This window comes from Gobius niger (assembly GCF_951799975.1).
Source record: "Gobius niger genome assembly, chromosome: 21".
In the NCBI taxonomy this organism is placed as follows: domain Eukaryota; kingdom Metazoa; phylum Chordata; class Actinopteri; order Gobiiformes; family Gobiidae; genus Gobius; species Gobius niger.
In genome coordinates this window covers 4695966-4717889 of record NC_136872.1, presented here as the reverse complement: position 1 = coordinate 4717889, position 21924 = coordinate 4695966, and the positions used below count along the sequence as shown (strand labels likewise).

Below are 21924 nucleotides of genomic sequence, written 5' to 3'. Positions count from 1 at the left end.
TGAGTTTTTTGTCACTTTTTGTTAAATTTTTGTCATTTTTTGACATTTTTGTTGAATTTTTGTCACATTTTTGTAGAATTTTTGTCATTTTTTGGTTGAATTTTTGGTTGAGTTTTTTGTCACTTTTTGTTGAATCTTTGTCATTTTTTGTTGAATTTTTGTCATTTTTTGGTTGAGCTTTTTGTCACTTTTTGTTGAATTTTTGTCACATTTTTGTAGAATTTTTGGTTGAGTTTTTTGTCATTTTTTGTTGAATTTTTGTCACATTTTTGTTGAATTTTTGTCATTTTTTGGTTGAGTTTTTTTGTCACTTTTTGTTGAATTTTAGTCATTTTTTGTTGAATTTTTGTTACATTTTTGTTGAATTTTTGTCACATTTTAGTTGAATTTTTGTCACATTTTTGTTGCGTTTACATCCTTGTTTTCTTCTCATTTTTTGTGGCTATTTTGGTGCATTTTTCCCAGAAGCTTTTTGACTAGGGTAAAGCCAAACTGGAGAAAATGGGATCCGTTCAGGTGGGAGTTAAGAGGTTGAGATGCGTAAACAAAAGCACATAGTTCGGCTCCTGATCACAGCTGTTGTACTGGTTCTACCAACGTCTGACTCTACGCTAAATACAGCACGGCAGCACTGAAAATCTAACTCTTTAATTGCAATAATTATGTTTAAGCAGGTGCAGAGCCTCCTCCGGGACAGTAGAAGCTGCTGTGGGCGTTAGCATGAGCCACTTCAACATTAACGAGTGTGTTGCAATATATTACGGAGCCACAGTTATGGCTGCACTACAGATAGTATGGCTGTACAGCATGAGCCAATAGGATGAATTAGGGCCGCTTGATTATTGAAAAAATAATTATCTTGATTATTTGTAGCCTTTAAAAAAAGCTTATCTTTATTTTTTTATCAACCCCTTAACTCCCACCTGAACTGAACCGAGCACATTTTCTCCAATTTGGCTTTACCCCAATCCAAAAGCTTCTGGAAAAAAGGTGTGAAAACAGCGACAGAACTGAGATGAAAAACAATGATGAAAATGTGACAAAAAAGTGAGAAAAAAGACAAATGTCACAAAAATGTCACAAAAAATGTACAAAAATTTGAACAAAAAATAACAAAAAATGAAAAAGTGCCAAAAACGTCACAAAAAATTGACAAAAAAGTCACAAAAAATGACAAAAATGTGACAAAAAGTGAAAAAAAAAGAAGAAAAATTACAAAAAAGTTACAAAAATTAGTTGAATACCCCCAAAAAACGATGGGAAAAAAAAATCTGATGTGAGGAAAAAGATCCATTTAGATGAGTTTTGTAGATCTTAGCTTTCAAATGAGGCGTGACACTGGCCCATAGGATTTGGGTAAAGCTGAACTGGAGAAATTGCTCTCAGTTCAGGCGGGAGTTAAGAGGTTAATCAAAAAACTATGCTGAATATTTTCTGTTTAAAATAATCCCAGCGGCATGAAATAATGCGAGTTTGCTTTGCTTTGGCGCTAACCGCATCACCGTGCTATTTATAAAAATGATTTCCTTTTTTTTTTGACCATGAAAAACAAAATCATGGATGAGACGCACTCACACAAACAAACCGCATGAGAGGAACTTCTTTGCATGCTATTTTTGGACTCGTTTAGTGTAGTAATTGAAATCGTAACTCAATTTGAATAAATTGCACACAGTCCTAGGATAAATAGAGATTTCCATTAGTGACCCTCATTGTGTGACAAAGCTTATTGTCATATGAAGATGTAGACGAAGATGTTGTCGTGTAACTAAAATGTAAGATTTGATATAAATACCAAAGAAAAAAGTGATTCTCGATAAGAGTCGATACCAATTTCTACCAAACTGCAGGCGTTTCGTACATTACAGTACTTGTGATAAATATTATGCACACTGACCTCTTCGACTTCATCAATACGAATGGAGAAATTCTTGCACCACTCATAGATGTCATCCATGAGGCCCAGGGGCAGATCCTGCAACAAACATGGCTTTTATTTTCATCTTTTACATTTTCAAAAGAACATAAAAGGGAAAAAAAGGCCACAGTAGAGTTTGGGCACCCTGCAAAGTGAAACCCTAACCCCCCTTTGGCAAGTATCTCAGCTTGTAAATGCTTTAGAGGAGTCTTTCTGATTTTGTCTATTCTTCCTTAAGCCATCCTTTGTTTAACTTCAGCTTTTTCACAGATTTGCTCCCAGGACTTGTTGGAATTTAACAGAATCCACTGTTCCCTCGAGCTGACAAAGAAAGGTCTTCTTCTGATGGTCAGAGGTGCCAGAATCTTTAAATCAGGTATTTTTTGTTTCTCCTCGTGGAGTGAACTCTTCCTGTCTTTGTAATGGGATAAGCCTTTACACCTGCCTGCCGAAATGCAGAGTCTTGATAGAACATGATCTAGTCTGACCTGGTGGACCCCTCCAGGCCTGATGTAGGCAGCGTGCATTCGAGCTCCAGAAACTCTCTCGTAGAACTCAAACATCTGCGAACAGAAAGAAAAAGATCGAAACATATATAATAAGCAGATGTATACGTGATCACACAGAAGCCTCACTTTCTCTCTCTCCTCAAACATCCAGAAGAAAGGCGTCATGGCCCCGATGTCCAGGGCGTGAGTGGTGATGGCCATGATGTGGTTCAGGATCCGGGTCAGCTCTCCGTACAGCACTGCAGACACACAAATACATTCATTTATTTGCCCTGTGTAGGTTTGCTAATTACTTTTATGTCATGTTTAAACCTGCAGCCCTGCATCAGTTGAAAATGTGTACCTCTGATCCACTGAGCTCGCGGCGGGGCCTGGATGTTCAGCAGCCTCTCCACAGCCAGCGAGTACGCCTCCTCGTTGCACATCATGGACACGTAGTCCAGACGGTCGAAATACGGCAACGCCTGGGGGAGAAACCAGAACAGCGCCGTGAGGACCACTCCTCTCAAAGAACAAACTGAAGGACTAAACTATTCAGGCTTTTCAATGGTGGATTCACAAAGTTATCAGGCCTATTTTAATTCGTATACCTGCAGGTAGGTCTTGTACTCGATGAGCTTCTCCGTGCCCCGGTGCAGAAGCCCGATGTGGGGGTCGCACTTTTTCACCGACTCCCCGCTCAGCTCCAGGACCAGCCGCAGCACCCCGTGGGCCGCCGGGTGCTGGGGACCGAAGTTTATGGTCAGGTTGGACACGTCTTTCTCAGCGGGCGGGTCTTTGTCTGTGGAGGGAAGACATTTTCATTATTAGCTCATCATAACCAAATGATCGATCGTAATCTCAGCTCTGATCAATCTCTATTGGCTTTTCAATGGACACCAACGTGGTTTAGAGTTTGGAGGAGTCAAATTTATAGAATTTTTTATAATTCAAGGTTTGAATTATAAAGGTTTATCTTGGTCTATTTTAATGAAGCAAATCAGTAAAAGCCATATTTAAGTGTTTTTAATATGAAAATTCAATACAAAAATTTGATCGATCCATATGTTCGATTATCATTAGTCATATTGCCGAGTCCTAGAGTAGAGTAGCCTGGCGCAAGACTGACTTTATTTATGTATTTATAAATGCATATAAAGACAGTCTGGAATTGTGGTAATAGGACGCAAGTTCCAAATCAAGACTGGAGGCGGGGCTAACGATCGCAGTTTGAATGAGAGCGAACCAATCAAACACAACGACCATGATTGTTTGTTGTCCACACATGCAGTCGAGTAAATGTTCTGGTGAAAGCCCTCAGAGCAGCTTCTTGCTGTCCTTTTAAGGGACTAGATGAGAGTTGGTCATTTTTATACTCACTACTGCCACCTCAGGTCTTACGCGTAACTGCAGCTTCTATATGAAAAGGAACAGGCCACCATATTTCCATTCTGAGAACTGTTCATGCCTGAGCTTAGACGAGTTTTGGTTTTGTCGGAAAAAGTACCATCTCTCTCAACGTGTGCCAATTCAACAAGGTCTAAGGGCCACCATAAATTGGTCTGAGGGCCGCATTTGGCCCCTGAGCCGGACTTTGGGCACTGATGCATAACACAATCTCGAACGCCACCCGATTAGTTTCAAACTGCAGAGAACATTTCAGACGCCAATTTTGAGATTCGTTCATCCTAAATTACACTTGAGAAAAACAAAACAAAAAAGTGTTTATCTCCCACTGTAACCAAGAATATTTTCTCCAGGTCGACTTTACCCAAATCTAAAAGGTTCTTGACCTGAGAGTTTACAGCCAACAGGCCAGTGACGCATCATTTGAAAGTTAGGACCTACAAAACTGATCCAAGCGTCATCCTTGTTTTAGTTTTAATCAATTTTGTTGTGTTTTCAATACGTTTTGTCCGGTTTTTTTTGCCACATTTGGTTTTCAGTGTAATGTAACTGTAATAAAGTCACGTACACGCCAGAAAAGCAACAATAACAATGAAAAAGTGGCGAAATTGTTGTGGGAAAACACGATAAAAAAGTGACAGAAAGCAAGGAAAAAAAGCAATGAACAAACCAATAAAAAAAAAGACAAAAACACAACAAAAAGAACCAGGAAAACAAAACATAAATGTGACAAAAAAGCTTTGACATTTGGGTAAAGCCGAACTTGAGGGACTCTGCTCGGTCAAGGCGGGGGTTAAGGGGTTAAAGAGGCGGTCAAGGCGGGGGTTAAGGGGTTAAAGAGGTGGTTTAGAACAGTGTTTTTCAACCACTGTGCCGCGGCCGTGAGATATTGTCTGGTGTGCCTTGGGAAATTATCCAGTTTCACCTTGTCTTTTTAAAACAAATTCATTATTATCCACAACGCTCAAAGCCTCTGCTTCATTTTCTCGCTAAACACGAACGCAGTTGGGTTAGTGCATCTGCCCAAATATCCAGGAGGCTCCAGGTCTGTCCACGGCTCATTGTTTGTAGCATCCATCCAGTATTAGCGTTAGCAGCCGCGAAGGGATAACTTTTCTCACGGTGCCTTGCTACGGTGGCTTGTTAAAGGAATAGGCCACCGTTTTTACATACTAAAATATGTTCTTACCTCACTATAGTCGAGTTAATATATCCCCGTCTGGTCTTTGTCCGTGCGCTCTGTCACGCAAACGGAGCACATACGCAGCCTCTCCCACATGTCACATAGCTCCGAAAAAGCTCACGATAGAAGCTACCAAGCTCTTCCACGTGTTCCCTATTTAAATAAAGTTACGTGAAGTGTTTTCATGCGAAGTATATTTACACAGAAATGTAACGTGTCGATTTTATAAGAAAATAAAGAGGGGGACTATATTGTGAGGCGTAATGATACGAGGAGCAAAACGTCCGCGCAGTAACTCCTAAAGGTTATTGACGGAAGTGAGCGGGGGGAAGTCTTTAGGAGTTACTGCGCGGACGTTTTGCTCCTCGTATCATTACGCCTCACAATATAGTCCCCCTTTTTATTTGCTTATAAAATCGACATGTTACATTTCTGTGTAAATATACTTCGCATGAAAACACTTCACGTAACTTTATTTAAATAGGGAACACGTGGAAGAGCTTGGTAGCTTCTATCGTGAGCTTTTTCGGAGCTATGTCACATGTGGGAGAGGCTGCGTATGTGCTCCGTTTGCCTGGCAGAGCGCACGGACAAAGACCAGACGGGGATATATTAACACGTCTAAAGTGAGGTAAGAACATATCTTAGTATGTAAAAACGGTGGCCTATTCCTTTAAGCCCAAAAAGGCGCATGTATCCCGCAGTTGTTTAGGATCAACAGTGGTTTATATTCACACCTGGAGCAAACTGGACCAGAGTCCGTTTGGAAGCCGGACCGAGACCACCTGAAAATGTAGGTCTCGGTCCGGTTCTTTGATCCTCAACAGGATTCGTTTGTTGTTTTCACACCTGAATAAAAAATCCAGACCAGCGTTCAAAACGAACCGTGATCCGTTTAAAGTGGACCAAACAGTGCAGGTCTGAACACCCTTACTGATGCATGAGGCGGCGAGACTATACGCTCTTCTTATTCAAGACACTTTGATGGCTGAGCTACATTTTTAACATTTTCTGCTGATGGTGTGCCTCCTGATTTTTTCAATGAAAAAATTGTGCCTCGGCTTAAAAAAGGTTGAAAAACGAAAAGAAGCAGTAAACAGTAGATACCGTTCCATGGGGGAGGCTTCCAGTTCTCGTTGAGGGCGGTGGGATACATGACCGCCCCGGAAAACTGCTCCATCCACTCCACGTCGGGCTGCCATTGCTTCTGCCTACACAGAGGAACATGGACACTATGGTGACAAACAGCTTTATGGTCCACCACAACCCAACAGATATAAGCCTAGTTTAAATCTGTTCCCACACTGCTTTAGGTTTTGTCTTGGTTTATTGAATAGTTGTCAAATATCACAAAGATTTCTCATATCATTTAGCCCTGTACAGAAAGTAACTGAGACAAATGAAGTTTTCAGAATGTAGAATGTACCGATTCTTGACACTTTTGATTATATTCCTGTATCAACTGTAAGGTCTTTTTTGGGTGCACATTTTCTTTAGTTCAGCTTTACTCAAATCTAAAAGCTTCTCGACTGGAGAGCAACAGTGTAACGACTCATTTGAAAAATAAGACGGAAAAAACACTCTTGTTGTTTTTGTCACTTTTTTTGTCACAGTTTTTTATTCTCGTTTTTCAAGAAGCTTTTAGATTTATAAAAAAAGATAAAGCCAAACTGGAGAAAATGTGCTCAGTTCAGGCGGAGGTTAAGAGGATAAGTAGCAGTGGGGAAAAAAATAATCACAATAGGTGGCGTTCACGATTTCGAATGTGATGATGTCATAATGTCAGATGGAGGGCAGGGCCAATACAACTCTATGGGAGAAATGCAGTTTTTGTAAGAAATCTCCAAAACAAAAATTGACAAATGTTTTTCCTCATCAGTATTTGATCGTGATTGGATTCACAAACCTGACATATTATTTTTTTTGTCTGAAAGTCCTTTATATTGGACAACATCACGGTCGTGTTTTCGAATATTGTCACCACGTTTGGATGTTTTTCTGAGAAAATAAATGGACATTAGTTCATATGAGCCGACAGAGGAGATAATGAACTTTGTGACAGTTTTTGTTTCATGTGGATTCCACCATTAATGACTGAGATATGAGCCAAAAAACAAAGACATAAAAATATGCATTTTGTCAGTTACCACAGTTACCATAGTTACCGTCAGTTGACCTCCACCTCAATGTTAAACTGTGGGCTCTTTAGAATGTTGTGATGTCACGCGAACGCTACCTATTCCCCATATTGATCGATCTCGATTGTCAATTCGACTTGATTTTTTCATAACACATTAAAAACATCTCGCTGATTGAGAAAATCTTTCATTCAAACCTCAGCTCAAAGAATAACAAAGGTTTTCCTCCAGTGTCATGTAACACACAAAAGGGGGAGGAAGGTCAAATAGGTGGTAGTTGAAGTGAAAGGTTTGGGGAACAGTGATCTAAAGCATGGTTTACATTAGGGACTCTATGTTGCTAGAATTAATTATCCAACGAAGCCAAAAATATAACTTCCATATCAGCTAAATATATTTTACCTACAGGACACATTTCTTTAACACAGACACAACTCACATACGGCTAACAGCCTCACTCTTATATAAAAGCATGTCTTGTAATGCTAGCCATAATAAATGCACACATGTTGGGAAGTGACATGAAGCCAACTTGATAAACAACCCATAGCTCTAACAGGACACCAGCCAGCAAACTAATGTGTTTCACGATTACAAGTAAAGTTTTATGTATCAAAGTCACAGTTAATCTCCAAATAATTCTCTGCACATCAGGAGTCCACGGGGTGTTACTTCTGCAGTTATGTCACGATGTTATTCCATCTGCACTTGCGGCTTTATTCGCACCCGGCTAGCGTTAGCATTAGCTTCAGGGCTGACAGACGCAATGACAGCGCAGTAAAAGCTCGTCCTACAGCCGGGACTTTGGGGCTGTTTTATCCTCGCCTCGTACCTGTTCTGGAGCACCGCGCAGCTGGGACTGAGCGCGCTGTTGTTTACAAAGATTTTGGTTGAAGGACGTCCCAGCCGGGAGAGCGACCTCAGCATCGTGGCCGCCATCTTGGCTCAGACTCCCGGTGACGTAAGGGACTTCTTCTGTTGTTGTTGTTATGGGGTGATTGTGTGATTGTGATTGTGAGACTGCCACCCTCTGGACGCTGCTGATCTCGAACCTTTTAACCTTTTAACTATGTTGTGAGTTATAAAATTGACACTAAATCTCCAATGTTTTTTATTTTATTTTGTGCCTTACATCTCTGTACAGTCCCTCAATCTATTTGCCTTTTATTTTTTTTTGTATTTTGTACTTCGGCGGGATGCTGTATTTTGAAAATTATATATACAAACTATGTTATTAGGGTATCTGAGTAAATATAACACTCAAGTGAAGTACGGGGGGATGGGGCATGTTTGTTTTCACTTAATATGTGACTATTTTATTTACCTGATGTTGCAAATTGTGTCAGCGTTACCCAAATCTAAGAGGCTACGGCCAGTGTAACGCCTCATTTGAAAGCTAACACCTAAAAAACTCTTCTAGAAGGATCAGTTGTCACTTCAACCCGTTTGGAGCTCTAGTAGTATGCTGGAAGAGGCCAAATGCTAACAACATCTTTGGTCTTTTTGCGTGATTGAAGGCACACAGTTCTTCCATACTGAGATATGTTCTCGCCTGAGCTTAGACGAGTTGATACGTACCTGTCTGGTCTTTGTGCCCGTGGAAGAGCGTGGTTGCTTCAAACTTCACCCCGTTTGGAGCCATAGGAAAATGCTGGGAGAAGCCAAATGCTAACAACATCTTTGGTCGTTGTGCGTGACTAAGCGCACTCACAAAGACCAGACAGGTACGCATCAACTCATCTAAGCTCTGGTAAGAACATATCTCAGAATGTATGAACGGTGGCCTGTTTTTTGTCATAAGGGATCTTTCTGTTGTCTAAAATTTGCCGAAAACTAAATTAAAGTTTATGAGACTAAAATCATGACTAAAATGTCCAGATGTTTTTCGTCTACTTAATTATGACTGAATAACAATTAAAAGAAGAGGCTAAAATCATCCAAACTTCCAATGACAGTTTGAAAAAGCCTCAAATCATTTAAATTCACTGCCAAAAGAACAGCTCTGAGCTTTGGTCATGTGGGAGAAGAAGCATGAAGCAGAGGACCTTGATCAAATGGGATTTTAATAAATATAATAAATGCAAGGTTTGCTATTTACTAATTTTAGCAGATTAAAACTAGACTAAAATTAAAGAGAATTAGTTGACTTAATGTTGACGAAGATTAAAACCATATTAAAATATGTTGTCAAAATGAGCAGTTTCAAAGGGTGGATAGAAGAGGTTCCTGTTAGCAAAGAACCATTGTGAAACAGTTCAAGTTAACTTTGGAGCCCTGGAGATCGAGGCCTGATACTACAATAAAGGTCCCCGGAGGAACAGGGTTTATGTCTCTGTAACTTGGATCTCTAGCACCTACTTAAAGAGTTATTCATAAGACAGGCTCATTTCAAATGTGTAGACCTGGATATGTAAATAAAATGTGCCACAAAGAAAAATGTCACTGGTGTTGGCTTTTCTGCTGTTATACTAATTCTTGCGTTTGTTTGTATGTTTACATCTGTGTGAAGATAAATAAAGTCAATGAGAAAAGGATCTGGCTCTTTTCACAGCTGAGATCTGGGTCATTTATAAGAGCCGATACCTGGAGTGTCACAGGAAGTCCTTTGTTTGTGAAGAACGTATACACTTTATACATACACAAGCACCAAAATGACTTATAAAAAAACAGTGCTTTTATTTATGTAATACTGTGGAAAAATAATTACATACCATTTTTAAAAAATATTGAAGATAATGAAATAAAAAATGAGAGTTTGATAACGCTTGTTGTACATCTTTTGAACAGTTTCTCTGCTACGAAGAACAGTACGATAAGATAAGCATTAGAGTCGTTCTAAATTCAAAGACACAATAATACAGGATACATCCTACCAGAGGTATAAAAGTATAGAACAGGAGTGAGAGAAATGATATGACAGTATACTGGAGCTCCTGGCACACATGCACTCTCACATGCGCTCTCACATGCACACTCACACTGTCCTCTCATACAGGCGTACAAAGGTCTATAACACACTGTACAGAGCTCTGTCTCTCACACACTCACCTCACACTGGTCAATATAGTGACAGCCTTCATTGAACCTCTCCTACACTCTGGCCTCACAGACGATGGCTCGTGGACATGTGCTCCTAAGGCCTCTCCTCTGCACCAGGCTGTTCTCTGGATGAATGATCAAGGCCCCGCGCCTGGTGAACAGTGGCCCATAGGAGGAGCTCTACTGCATATACACGTCTGTGGTGAAACTACATGACTCTTGGCACTAGGTTGTGTTGACTCAAACCTTCATGATAAAGCTGAGCCTGCAGAGGGCAGGCTGCTGTTGGCACGTCTCAGTGAACATGTGCACTCTCCTCCACGTTTGGTCCACACACATAATGTTTACATAGATAAAAATCATTTGTAATGTTAAAAATAGAATACAAAGCTCTAGTTTGTGCAAATAAAAAGACATTACACAGATATACGGGACGTCTAAGCATGAATACTGTTGATGCAGTGCAAATGATGACCCCTGACCCCGCCCTCCCCATGGCCCAGAGGACACTGTTTATGTGCTCTACGTCAGACACCGGCAAACAAACTCAAAATGGTGGCCAGACGTGACGTCGACGGTTGAGGTTTCTCCAGATCTGTATGTACCATACTGACAGTCCAGTCTCCTGTACAATAGCCCCACAGGGGCCCACAGCGGGGCCCTCAGGGGGGTCCACAACAGTCCCACAGTCTGTCCGTCCTGATTGTGACGCGCTGTCTGCTCCAAGAGCTCTCTTTACACCGGGAGTGGGCATGTCCTCCCTGTCTCACTGTCCTCTGTCCTCAGTCTGTGCATGGCTCTGTGTTTAATGTGTGTGGTTGTGTGTGTGTGTGTGTATGTGTGTGTGTGTGCGTGAGTGTGTGAGTGTACTGATGCCCCCTGCTGGCCGCCCTCACACGTGCGTCTGCATCCTCTGCGTGTGGCGGCTGTGGGAGTAGTCGGAGTGCTGGGAGGTGTAGGAGAAGCGTGTGGAGCTGCCATATTTGCCTAGTCCAGTCTCTGGCCCTGATGGAGCAGGGGCCCCAGGGGCCACAGCCACACTGGGCGCCGCTACCCCGTACATCTCGTAGGAGGGGCCGGCCTCCAGCGGAGCCAGGCTGGACGGGGCAAAGCCCATGCGGTAGGGCTGGTAGTGCGAGGGGTATCCGTAGTTATCATAGGCCAGCTGTGAGGTGGAGTCCAGCAAGCTGCAGTCCGGAGGGAAGTCTGCGGCCGAGGGCCCAGGGTTAGAGGGGCCCTGTTGGCTCTGGCCCCCGCGGGTGAAGGTGTTGAACTGGGCGTAGCTGATGTGGGACAGCCTGGAGGGAGGCCGGGGGTCGTAACACGGCTGAGGCCGGCCAGGGGAGGTAAGAGGCCCTGGGGCCCCTCCGCTGGCTGTAGTACCAGAGGCCCCTGCACTGCTGCTGATGGAGGCGGCGCCCCCTGGTGTTCCAGTGGGGGAGCGGTAGTCAGAGTAGTGCACAGTAGAGCGGGACGCAGGCCGGCCCTCGTCATGAGTGGATGCTCGGACGTTATAGTAGCCGTTGGTCGGGTCCTGGTGGCGACACAGAGAGACGGAACAGGGAGAAAATCATCAGAGTGTCCTGCACATGTGAGGACTTTAATCATAGCATAAGATTTATAGAAATCTGTGATGTTAATAAAGATTGTAACTAACAAACATGTGCATTTTGCTGTTTGAGAAAAGGACCTTGGAGTGAAGACTTGTGCACCACTAACGCTCTTAGAGTGAACCTGATCCTGTTATTACACACTCCATGCAAGTGTGACTTCAGCCACTAGAGGGCAATGTTAACCTAAGTACAACAAGAACAAGTAATACTGGATGATGTAATTTCAAAAAAAAAATTGAAGTTTCTTGCACCATTTTAGAGGGACAGCTAATGCTGTCCACTGACATGAGCTACAACATAAATCGATCCTTTATATCACTGTACAACACATACAAATCTCCATAGCAACACTATTGTTTGACCTGCCCGTGTCTGCGTGGAGCATTGCAGGCCTTTGGAATGTTCAGGCGTCACCTGAAACCCATGAGTAGGTGCGTACCTTGAGGTCGTACTCCTGCCTGGTGTCCAGAGTGTCGCTGCGCAGCTCAGTCTTCAGCTCCATGTCGTCTTTGAACGGCTGGTTGGAGGGAGAGAAGGACACAGAGGGCAGAAACTGAGGCGTCAAAACAAAAGAACCAAAACAAGAAGCAAAACAAAACAAAACAAAACACACAAAACAAAGCAAAAAACGGCAAAAAAAAAAGAGGTGTGAGAGGACAAGAGAAGAGCCCGTTAGAATGACAGGAATCAGAAAACGTTTATTTCAACATTAGCATCTGTAGTGTCATGCCTTAAATGAGATGTTGTTATAAACTGTATATGGAGGCTTTGTTTTGGGCAGTGAATGAAATTTAGCACAAACTTTACTGAATATACTACAATTGAAAACATTTTTATTCCCAAAAGAAAGGAAATTGATAAATTGATATGATCTAAGTGCCAAACTGCTACTGCAAAAGTCTTCTGACTATTACTTTGACTTCTGCTCGTAGACGTTAGCGTGTTAGCTTAGCCCCAGGACCACCACCCCCCGCCGCTCACCGAGTACATAGCCTTGACCATGCGCGATGCCGTGGACACGCTCCCCGAGTCCTCCTCCAGGCTGTGGCTCTCCTTGTTTATGGTCTCCACCTTAATGTCGGGCTTCCCCAGCGTGACCCCGCGCCGACCTGGAAGACAAACGCGGCAACGATGTTCAACATGGCCGCCCAACGCACACAGACGCCCGTACGCCCAGTGTTTACATTAGCAACAGGTTAGCTACAGGAGAGCTACGTCCCAGCGAGAGGCAGGGTCGATTCAATAATAAGCTTTCAGGCCCGCAGAGTGTGCTGTAATGAAATGTAAGCATCTGTAATGTATGGAGGATCAAATGTATAGGAAGGAGCGATGAGAGCTAACCATAAGCCACACTGCGGAGCATTTCATCAAACAAATACAACAGTAAAAGCAGTCTTCTTTAATGCCTAAAAACTAACTGGGAGCTGGATCGGCCCACCTCAGCCCTGACTTTTCGAGGTGAACTCTCCGTTGAGATAATGCTGCTGTTATTAGAATACAGGGAGCCAAATGTAACATTTGAATACATCTGGTCCGCTTTCAATAAATGATGTCCTAAAAATAGCACGTCTGTCTCCGGCGTGGTCTGCAGTGTGGCTTTAATAAAGATTCATATAATAAAAGGATATTACTGTAATACATTGAGAAATACCTGTACAGAAAGTGATTTCAGGTCACTCATTCTGTGTTTTTCTATTAACGGCTACAACGCATGTCAAGTGTCCCGGCTCACGCCTACGCCTCCTATGCACAGTACAGTATGTGGTGCAAATGGAGATGGACTCACTGCCTTTGCGCTGTCTGTAGAAGATGAGCACCAGCACCAGCAGGAAGATGAAGAGCAGGATGGTGGAGCCCACGGTGCCTCCAGCGATGATGCCCACAGGGACCTCCTCTGCACGGGGAGAGGGAGGGGAGACCAGAGGGTTACTGGGGGATTGGAAAACTTCTTAAAGTAGTCGACATTAATGTGGCCAATTTTACTGGCCACCATTCACAAATATTCAGCGATACAGCGCCATCTAATGTTTTCCCTGCAGAACCAGAGAGGAGTGTGACTAACAAAGAGTTGATCTATTTGATCCAATAGTACAGTGGGAGCCAGATATAATAAAAGATGAGAAAAAAAATGACCATCGTCACGTTTGGAGGAAAAAACCTGAGAACACCATCCCAACTTTGAAATATGGGGGTGGCAGCATCATGCTGTGGGGTTGTTTTGCTGTGGGAGGGACTGGTGCACTTCACAAAATAGATGACATCATGAAGAAAGAACACTGTGTAGAAATATTGGAGCAACATCTCAAGACATCAGCAAGGAAGTTAAAGCTTGGTGCATTGGGCACAGATAGGTTTTACAAATGGACAATGACCCAAAGCAAACAGTCGAACTGGTTACAAAGTGGCTTAAGGATAACAATAATAGGTCAATGTTTTGAAGTGATCCTCATTAAGTCCTGATCTCAATCCAGATGAAAATGTTAGGGCAGAGCTGAAAAGGCATGTGCATGCAAGGTGGCCTACAAATGTGGCTCAGCTACACCAGTTCTGTTTGGACGAATGGACCAAAACTCCTTCAACTATTGTGAGAAGCTTGTGGAAGGAAATCCAAAACATTTGACCCAAGTTATACAGTTTAAAGCAGGGGTGTCAAACATACGGCCCCCGGGCCGAATTAAATCATCCGGCCTCTGCCCTGTAGAGCATAAATACCACAGTATGTAAAAAAAAAGTAAAAAAAAGTAAGTCTCTAGCCCATTCCTGTGCGGAGTTGTGCATTTTTATAGAATAACCAGAATGCTCATTCTACCCACTAGGGGGCATTACACGTGTCCAGCAGAGGGCACTGACATAATAAGAGCTCAGGATATGAACAACACATTATAGCCACGTGGTAAATGGACAGTCTGCCCCAGGGCAGCTGTGGCTTCAATAACAGCTTCCCACCACCAAGTGTGGAGTGAATGAATAATGACTATGTAGTACTTTGAGGAATTTGTGACACAGGCTTGTAAAGTGCAATACAAGTGTAAGCCGTTGTTATTGATGAAGCTACAGTCAAGTTGAGGCTTTGAGCAAATCACAGCTTATTATTATTAATTTACTGGAAAAATCTTCTCTATTATATGCAGCCCGCGACCCAACACGAGTTTGACACCCCTGTTTTAAAGGCAATGCTACCAAAAATTAATGAAATGCATGTACATTTTTGGCTTGTAATTGACCTAAAAAAGTAAAAGTTAATTCTGGTTTCATGTCAGACGGTTTATATCGTGTATGTGCTGTAAACATCTGGTTCCCACTGTATTTGTGGCTACTACATGAGAGAGCAGCTTGTTCTTTCTGAGATTATGCTCATCTGATTATACGCAGGCTGTTCTTTGTGTGAGATCATAAGTACGCACAGTACGCAGTATGACTAATAAAACATCTGGACAGTGCCATGGTAGACAAGGCGTCTTATCTCAGGTTAGTAGCTGTCGTTGTTTCCTTGAGGAACACCTCCCTTCCCTGCGTGAAAGTGGGGAAATGGGATTTCGTGTTTAAAAAACGCCCAAATGTGTAATCAGTTGTCGATCGTGTAAAGACTGACCTCTGACCTGGGCTCATACCAGGGTTTATACCAGGGTTTAAACAGGAACAATCAAACTTAGTGCTTTTTAATGCGTTTTTTAATGCCACAAATGCAAGAAGGGGATTTGGGATCTTGTTTAGTTTTTGAATAGGCTAATCATAAGTGAAAAAATCTGTAAAAACTCAAAGCTGAATAAATCAGGCTGGGAACTAGATATTAAAAAATCCCTCTGAAAAAAAAACGTATTAAGCCCAAGACTTAGTCCATAGTTTGGAGTCTGTAGAATCTACTTGTGATCTTCACCTGCCGCGTCTCGCCTCGACAGTCAGATCCCTGCAGTTAGATATGAGCGTTCACCTGTCTCCTCCAGCGTGATGATCATGGTGCCTGGTCCGAAGGCGTTCCAGGCCGTGCAGTTGTAGGTGGACTGGAAGTCGGACTCCATGACGTTGTTGATGGTGAGCGTGGACAGGACGCCCCCTCCCTCGGTGCTGGGGCGACTCTGCTCCACCGTGTAGCGCTCCAGGAGAGTGCCCCGCTCCTTCTCCCACACGTTCTCCTTCCACGCCCACACCTGCAGCGGCACAGGGGTGAATAAACATTTTTAAAAAAACTTAGGACCAACACCACAGCCAGATGTTTCTATCCTTTTATATAAGACTCTGGAAAAGGTTCATATCCCACTGAAAGGGTTCCGAGTCCCGACCCACCAGTTGAGAACCACTGATTGATTTCAATAAGGGATTCCGGACGGTTTGTCAATAACATGAAATACGTGATTGCAACCCTGGTATAAAAAAAAGCTTGTTTATATCTAATGTAATAGTGGTTTGCAGTTAAAGGCGCACTGCGTAACATTGATACTTGTGCCACCAATACAAAGACATAGATAATGCTATTCTTGAAGCAGGTCATTTAACCCCTTAACCCTCGCCTGAACCAAGCACAAATCTAAAAGCTTCTTCAACAAAGTGTCAAAACAGCGACAAAAACAAGGATGAAAAGGGGAAAAAAACATGATTAAAAGTTATGAAAAAGAAACAAAAAAGAGCCACAAGACGTGACAGAAATGCTTCAAAAATGTGACAATGATACGATCAGCTTTGTGTTGGTCTTAGCTTTCAAATCAGGTGTTACTCTGGCCTGTAGGCTGTAAGCTTTTAGATTTGGGTAAAGCCGAACTGGAGAAAATGCGCTCAGTTTCGGCGGGCGGTAAGAGGTTAAAGACTGGACTTGGAATGAGGACTATTTAAATCTCATATTTGGCTGCCTTTAGTCATCGTCGCCATGGAGACGAGCTGGAGACGTCCCGCTCCAGGTAAAGTCCGGTCTGAGGAGAGCTGAAGGTCAAGAAGGTCTCGGGTTCGATTCCCACCTGGACGGGGCCTGTCTGTGTGGAGTGTTCGTAGGTTTCCTCAGGGTACTCCGGTTTCCTCTACCACTAAAACATGTACAATAGGTTCCCCTCTGGGACCAGGACTCCCCTGAAAAAGAGATTCTTAATCTCAGTGGGACTTACCTGGTTAACCAAGTGCACTATCTCCAGTTCAGCTTTACCCAAATCTAAAAGTTAACAGCCTATTAGGCCACTGTAACGCCTCATTTGAAAGCTAAGACCTACAGAACTGATCTAAACTGATCGTGGTCACTTTTCTCTTTTTTTTGTGTGTTTTTGTCATTCTTTTGTTGCATTTTCACCCTCCATTTTTGTTGCTATTTTGACACTATTTTTTCAATAAGCTTTTAGATTTGGGTAAAGCCAAACTGGAAAAAAGGAGCCCGCTTCAGGTGGGGGATAAGTTAAAGGGGGGTATTATGCAAAATCGCCTTTTTCAAGCTTTACATCATGTTATTATGTCATTCCCTCATTAAAAACATGCCTGAAGTGTTGCCTTGGCACATTCACGTATTTTTGAGTAATCTGTAAAAACTCTGATGGCGGCCATTTTAGAGTCCTCCTAGGAACGCCCCCAACCTCCTGGAGACGCCTCCGAGCTTTCGTCACCAGCCGAGTAACCAACCACTGCTCCTCAGCAGAACCCCCTCCCCACTGATGCCACAGACAGCGTGTGGAGGGGGCGTGTCTAAAGGCTCAGAGGTTCTTAAAGAGACAGAGGCCTATTTCAAGACATTCACTACAGCCATTTTGAGAGAGACATTTTATACAAGGCAGTTATTCTAATTTACTGCATTTACAGACCAACAGAAGGTTTGGTCATCATTGTAGTGTGATATAGACTGGTGCTATGTGATTGAAAAAAACATCATACCCCCTCTTTAAATAAAAGGTCAAAATAACCACTGTAACTCATAGAACTAACCCAAAATAAGGCACACTGAAATTTCTCAATCTCCTTTTCAGGTTCTGGACTCTAGTGTACATGTTTTTGCTGATAAGGAATAACTGGAGCGACCAAAAAAAAAAGCACATCCACACAGACAGGCCCATTCCGGCGCAGGGATCAAACCCCGGAGCTTCTGGCAGGTTATTGTAAGAACCTGCTTCATCATTTTCTCTGAACATCCCTTCGCGTTCCCTGGAAAGCTGTTCTCCTCACTCACACCCGCAACGAAGCCACCGTGGATTCCCTCCTGTCAGGCTAACGCTACATGTGCCCCCAACCGCCAAACAGACACGCAACCCGAGCGGCGAACATGCTAGCTTTACACGCTAACACGTAAACACGGCCGCGTCCGTCTTCGCCACACTTTGTCAGAAGCCGCGGCACTAATAGCTCCTGTTTTATTCAGCGCTCAGCCACTGTACGAGAGCTTCAATTATGGATAAGGCGCATGTTGGTAGCCACTCTGAAGAGAAAGCCGGCGGTGGCGTTTACCGGGACAACGGCGCTGTATATTTTATAAGGCTTTTCCTGTCCCGGCCTCTTGCATTAAGGGATGGATGAGTAGGGAGGACACAATGGAAAGTAATGGAGGGGAAGTGGCTTTTTCTTTTTGTATGCGCGGGAGATAAAAGTGGAGCGGCCTTAGTCATGGAAGCGGAGAGTTTGAAGTGATTCCAGGACAAAAGCTAATCTAGAGGGAATGAAAAAGTGGGTTAATATACCATAGAGTTGTTGACTATTGTGGGAGGGATGTGTTTGCCCAAGTTTATCAAGAGTATTTTTTTTAATATATATGACTTCAGGCTGATTTTCTTTCTTTTTGTTATGAATTATTATAATTTTAGTGTCAAAACGTGGTAGATTTATACTTTGGCAAGCTAAGAAATTAAACATTGTACACAAATTAGAGTAGTAAGTTATGAGGTTGTCTTCATAAAACTACAATGCAACCCATAGTTTTGAATAGAAACATGCAAAAACAACAGAACTAAGTTAACTATGGGGCTAGGAAAAAATATGAAGTAGACTAGCCACAGTGGCCAGAAGCTAATGTCAAGCTCTGTTTGTAATCTCAGGGGGATCAGGGATCTCCAACCAGTAGCTCTCAAGACCTTTCCCACTCGCCAAAGGCTTTCTACATTTATTCACACATTTGATATGTCACATTATACATGTATTTTCTTTTGGTTCTGAATATTAAAACAGAATCTGAAAATCAATTTGGTAAATAAAGTAAAGTATAAAGACAATTTCAAGTCACTCTCTTCAACTCTGATGAAAGATCTTGGCTACTCACTCTCTCGGGTGAACTAAAGCCGGGTGTACACGGCACCATTTTGCCCATCTGCGATGAACAATCACACATCGCGGGAATCATACAGGTCATACAGTGAGACAGGGACAAAGATTTCAAATAGAACCGTCATACGATCAAAGACGAGCTACGAACAACATCAGGCTGATATTTTGGAAGGCTAGTCTCAGCCTCCTCTCGCTGCAAATCGTTCTCATAAGCAACAGAGGCCAGGCATGAGTCTGACTCCGCCTTTCACAGGACTTTCCCTGCACTTTTCCTCCAAAATAAACCCCGCTAGCACGTGACGCTTGCCTCAGCTAAACACAAACACCGTCTGGGGCCTGAAACTTGTGTCTTTGAACCATCACAGGGTGAAGACGAGAGCAGCTCATGACTTAACTAACTCCATTGTCTTCAAAGCATGAGTAACTCTCTGATGGTTTTAGCTCACCGGGTAAAAAGGTTTGGAGACCCATGGTTTACACCAGGGGTAGGCAATGTCAGGCCCGGGGGCCAAATCCGGCCCTTCAGCACAGAACCTCTGGCCCTCAAGATGATTTTGAGAAACATTATTACACAAATCAGAAAGTTAAGAAATACTGTCCATACACCCAATATGGTCATACATTATGTACAACACTGGCACTTGAAAGAAGTGCACTGGACAATCGTTTTAAGGAAGAAATGACATAAATCTACTTGAATTAAGAGATTACATCTGAGGTTTTAGTAGATTTGGTCTGGTCTTAGATGAGATAAAACCTCTAGTAGTCGTTATTCTCTTAAGTCAGATAATTATGTGTCAGTTCATGTGAAAAAACAATTGCTTGTCTGATTTCAAGTGGGTTTTATTCTTGTTCCATTGGCGCTATAGCATTTGTATCTTGGATTAGTTCAAACAGACTCAAATTCAACATAGAAGATCTTCAATTCAAGATATTTTAAGTCATTTATCTCATATGAGATGGTAATTTTTCCAGTGTTGTGCTTTACTTTGGGCATTTAATCAGCAGCTTCGGCCCTCGGTCTACTTACAATAAAGAAAATCGGCCCTCCGCCAAGAAAACTTGCCTACCCCTGGTTTACACCATCGGCAACAGCGGCATGAGCAAAATTGAAACTACAGATAGACACATGTTAAATATCCACAAATATGCATATTTTTCAAACGAGAATTTGAATATCTTACTACATACTAGTGGTTAAATAGTAGTAATTTCAATTTTGCCTTGGTTGTTTCAGACTACAAGCAGAGAACAAACTGCTCTTCATAAAGTAAAGACGTCTAAGGGCCGCATGGGAGCTCTGGGGGGCCTGATTTGGCCCCCGGTCCGCCAGTTTGTGATCACGGGCTTCATGACTAACATCCAACAGCTCTTCAACCCTTTTCCCCCTGAACACTCCTGTCCAATAAAGCCTGTGAGACAAATATTCCTACAAAATAAAAGCTCAATTAATCAGCCGGAAAAGAAACATCAACCAATCCTTAATAAAAAAAAAAAATCCAATAAAAAAAGCGTCCTCCAGTTAAAAGCATGCAGGCCCTCCACGGACCCCGCTGAGGCTGGGGCCGGGCTGACGCAGGAGCCCGACGCGCCTGTCTAAGTCTGCCACTGTTTACGGAGCAGGGTTCTGGTATTTTCTTATGACTCACCCGTCACAGAAGCAGCAGCGACAGAAGCTACCCCGGCTAAAAGCTTAGACCCTTGAGGAACACGCCACCACCACTAACTCCGCTCTCTGTCACCGCAAAGCCTCTCCCTGCGGGCTTAATAATGTATGCTAATATCAGAAGAGGTTTTCATTGTAGCCTTTGCCGACAGAACGGGCGGAACTGCTCTTGTACGTACGATTTTGTCCGGCGGAGGCGTGCTGGCGATGTAGCACTTCACTTCCCCTCGCTCGCCCCTCACCGCGTACTGCACCGGGTCACTGGAGATGATGGGCGGGCCTGAAACATCCCACAAGATAATGCTTGACAATGACCGAAGAAATGCATTTAGTGACACTGGATTCACTGATATAAGGTGCAAGATGTGCACTCCAAATGACAAGGCGGTTTGGGCTAGCGTGTGAAGAGCTATTAGTGAACTCTATGTGACCTTCAGTGTGGAGTTCTGTCCAGAGACTACATCAAAATGGCAGAAATAAGACTGCTAAAAAGAACGGAAACAAGGCAAACAGAATTTTCCAATAAAGGTATGGTATGCTTTTAAGGCGAGACGCTGCAGGTGAACCGGGAACAAAATAATAAGTTAGAAAATATCGATTTGAAACCTTTGCTGTGGATTACATAAAAAATAAAGACATTTTATGCCTAAAATGGTTTTAAATATTGAGATATGTTCTTAACTTAGCTTATACGAGTTGATGTATAACTGTCTGGTCATCTTAGCATTTAGCTAAAGGAACAGCTCCGAACTGGGGTGAGTTAGAAGCTACCAAGCTTTCCCTATATAAATATTACACGATTTACACGATCCAAGTCTATCCATCCATCTATCTTCTTCCACTTTTCCTTTTTCTGGGTCGTGGGGGCAGCTGTTGGAGTTGCCCAAATCACATAGCACCAGCCTCTTATGGCTCCTCCTGCAGGTGGTGGGTCCACAGAAGGATGGCCTCACGATTGGGCCTGTTGGTCTCTCTAAGGGTCTTCTGAACTGCTCTTTGTCTGACCCGTCACCTAGGACCTGTTTGCCGTGGGAGACCCTACCAGGGGCACGAAGTCCCCGACAACAGAGCTCCTAGGATCATTCGGGTGCTCAAACCCCTCCATCACATTAAGGTGGCGGTTCCAGGAGGGGACGATCCAAGTCTAGTTACACAAAATTAAACATGTCGATTTTCTAAGTGAATAAAAAGGGGAGCTATATTACTGTATTATATATTATTATTACACTTCGACTCCAGGTGCAATATAGT

At 43.0% G+C, this 21924-nt stretch overlaps 2 protein-coding genes across 4 annotated transcripts in view; both read right to left on the bottom strand.

Moving 5' to 3' along the window:
- Window positions 1-8112, bottom strand: part of ndufs2 (NADH:ubiquinone oxidoreductase core subunit S2) — a 10461-nt gene extending 2349 nt beyond the window's left edge. Inside the window, exons 1-7 of the mRNA XM_079580154.1 lie at window positions 7967-8112; window positions 6104-6207; window positions 3018-3208; window positions 2771-2891; window positions 2554-2666; window positions 2407-2481; window positions 1898-1975 (exon numbers count right to left, since the gene is read on the bottom strand). Of these exons, the coding sequence (XP_079436280.1) occupies window positions 1898-1975; window positions 2407-2481; window positions 2554-2666; window positions 2771-2891; window positions 3018-3208; window positions 6104-6207; window positions 7967-8073 (789 nt within the window). The 5' untranslated portion in view covers window positions 8074-8112. The remainder of the gene's footprint in view (window positions 1-1897; window positions 1976-2406; window positions 2482-2553; window positions 2667-2770; window positions 2892-3017; window positions 3209-6103; window positions 6208-7966) is intronic.
- Window positions 8113-9814: 1702 nt separating this feature from the next.
- kirrel1a (kirre like nephrin family adhesion molecule 1a) overlaps window positions 9815-21924 on the bottom strand; it is a 93153-nt gene continuing 81043 nt past the window's right edge. The window contains exons 10-15 of one of the 3 annotated variants that reach the window (XM_079579592.1): window positions 20853-20953; window positions 15718-15934; window positions 13573-13680; window positions 12768-12895; window positions 12226-12303; window positions 9815-11707 (exon numbers count right to left, since the gene is read on the bottom strand). In XM_079579592.1, coding sequence (XP_079435718.1) covers window positions 11066-11707; window positions 12226-12303; window positions 12768-12895; window positions 13573-13680; window positions 15718-15934; window positions 20853-20953 — 1274 coding nt within the window. In that variant the 3' untranslated portion in view covers window positions 9815-11065. Of the gene's footprint in view, window positions 11708-12225; window positions 12340-12767; window positions 12896-13572; window positions 13681-15717; window positions 15935-20852; window positions 20954-21924 lie in introns of all 3 variants that reach the window. The other 2 variants (XM_079579591.1, XM_079579590.1) reach the window with 2 other exon arrangements.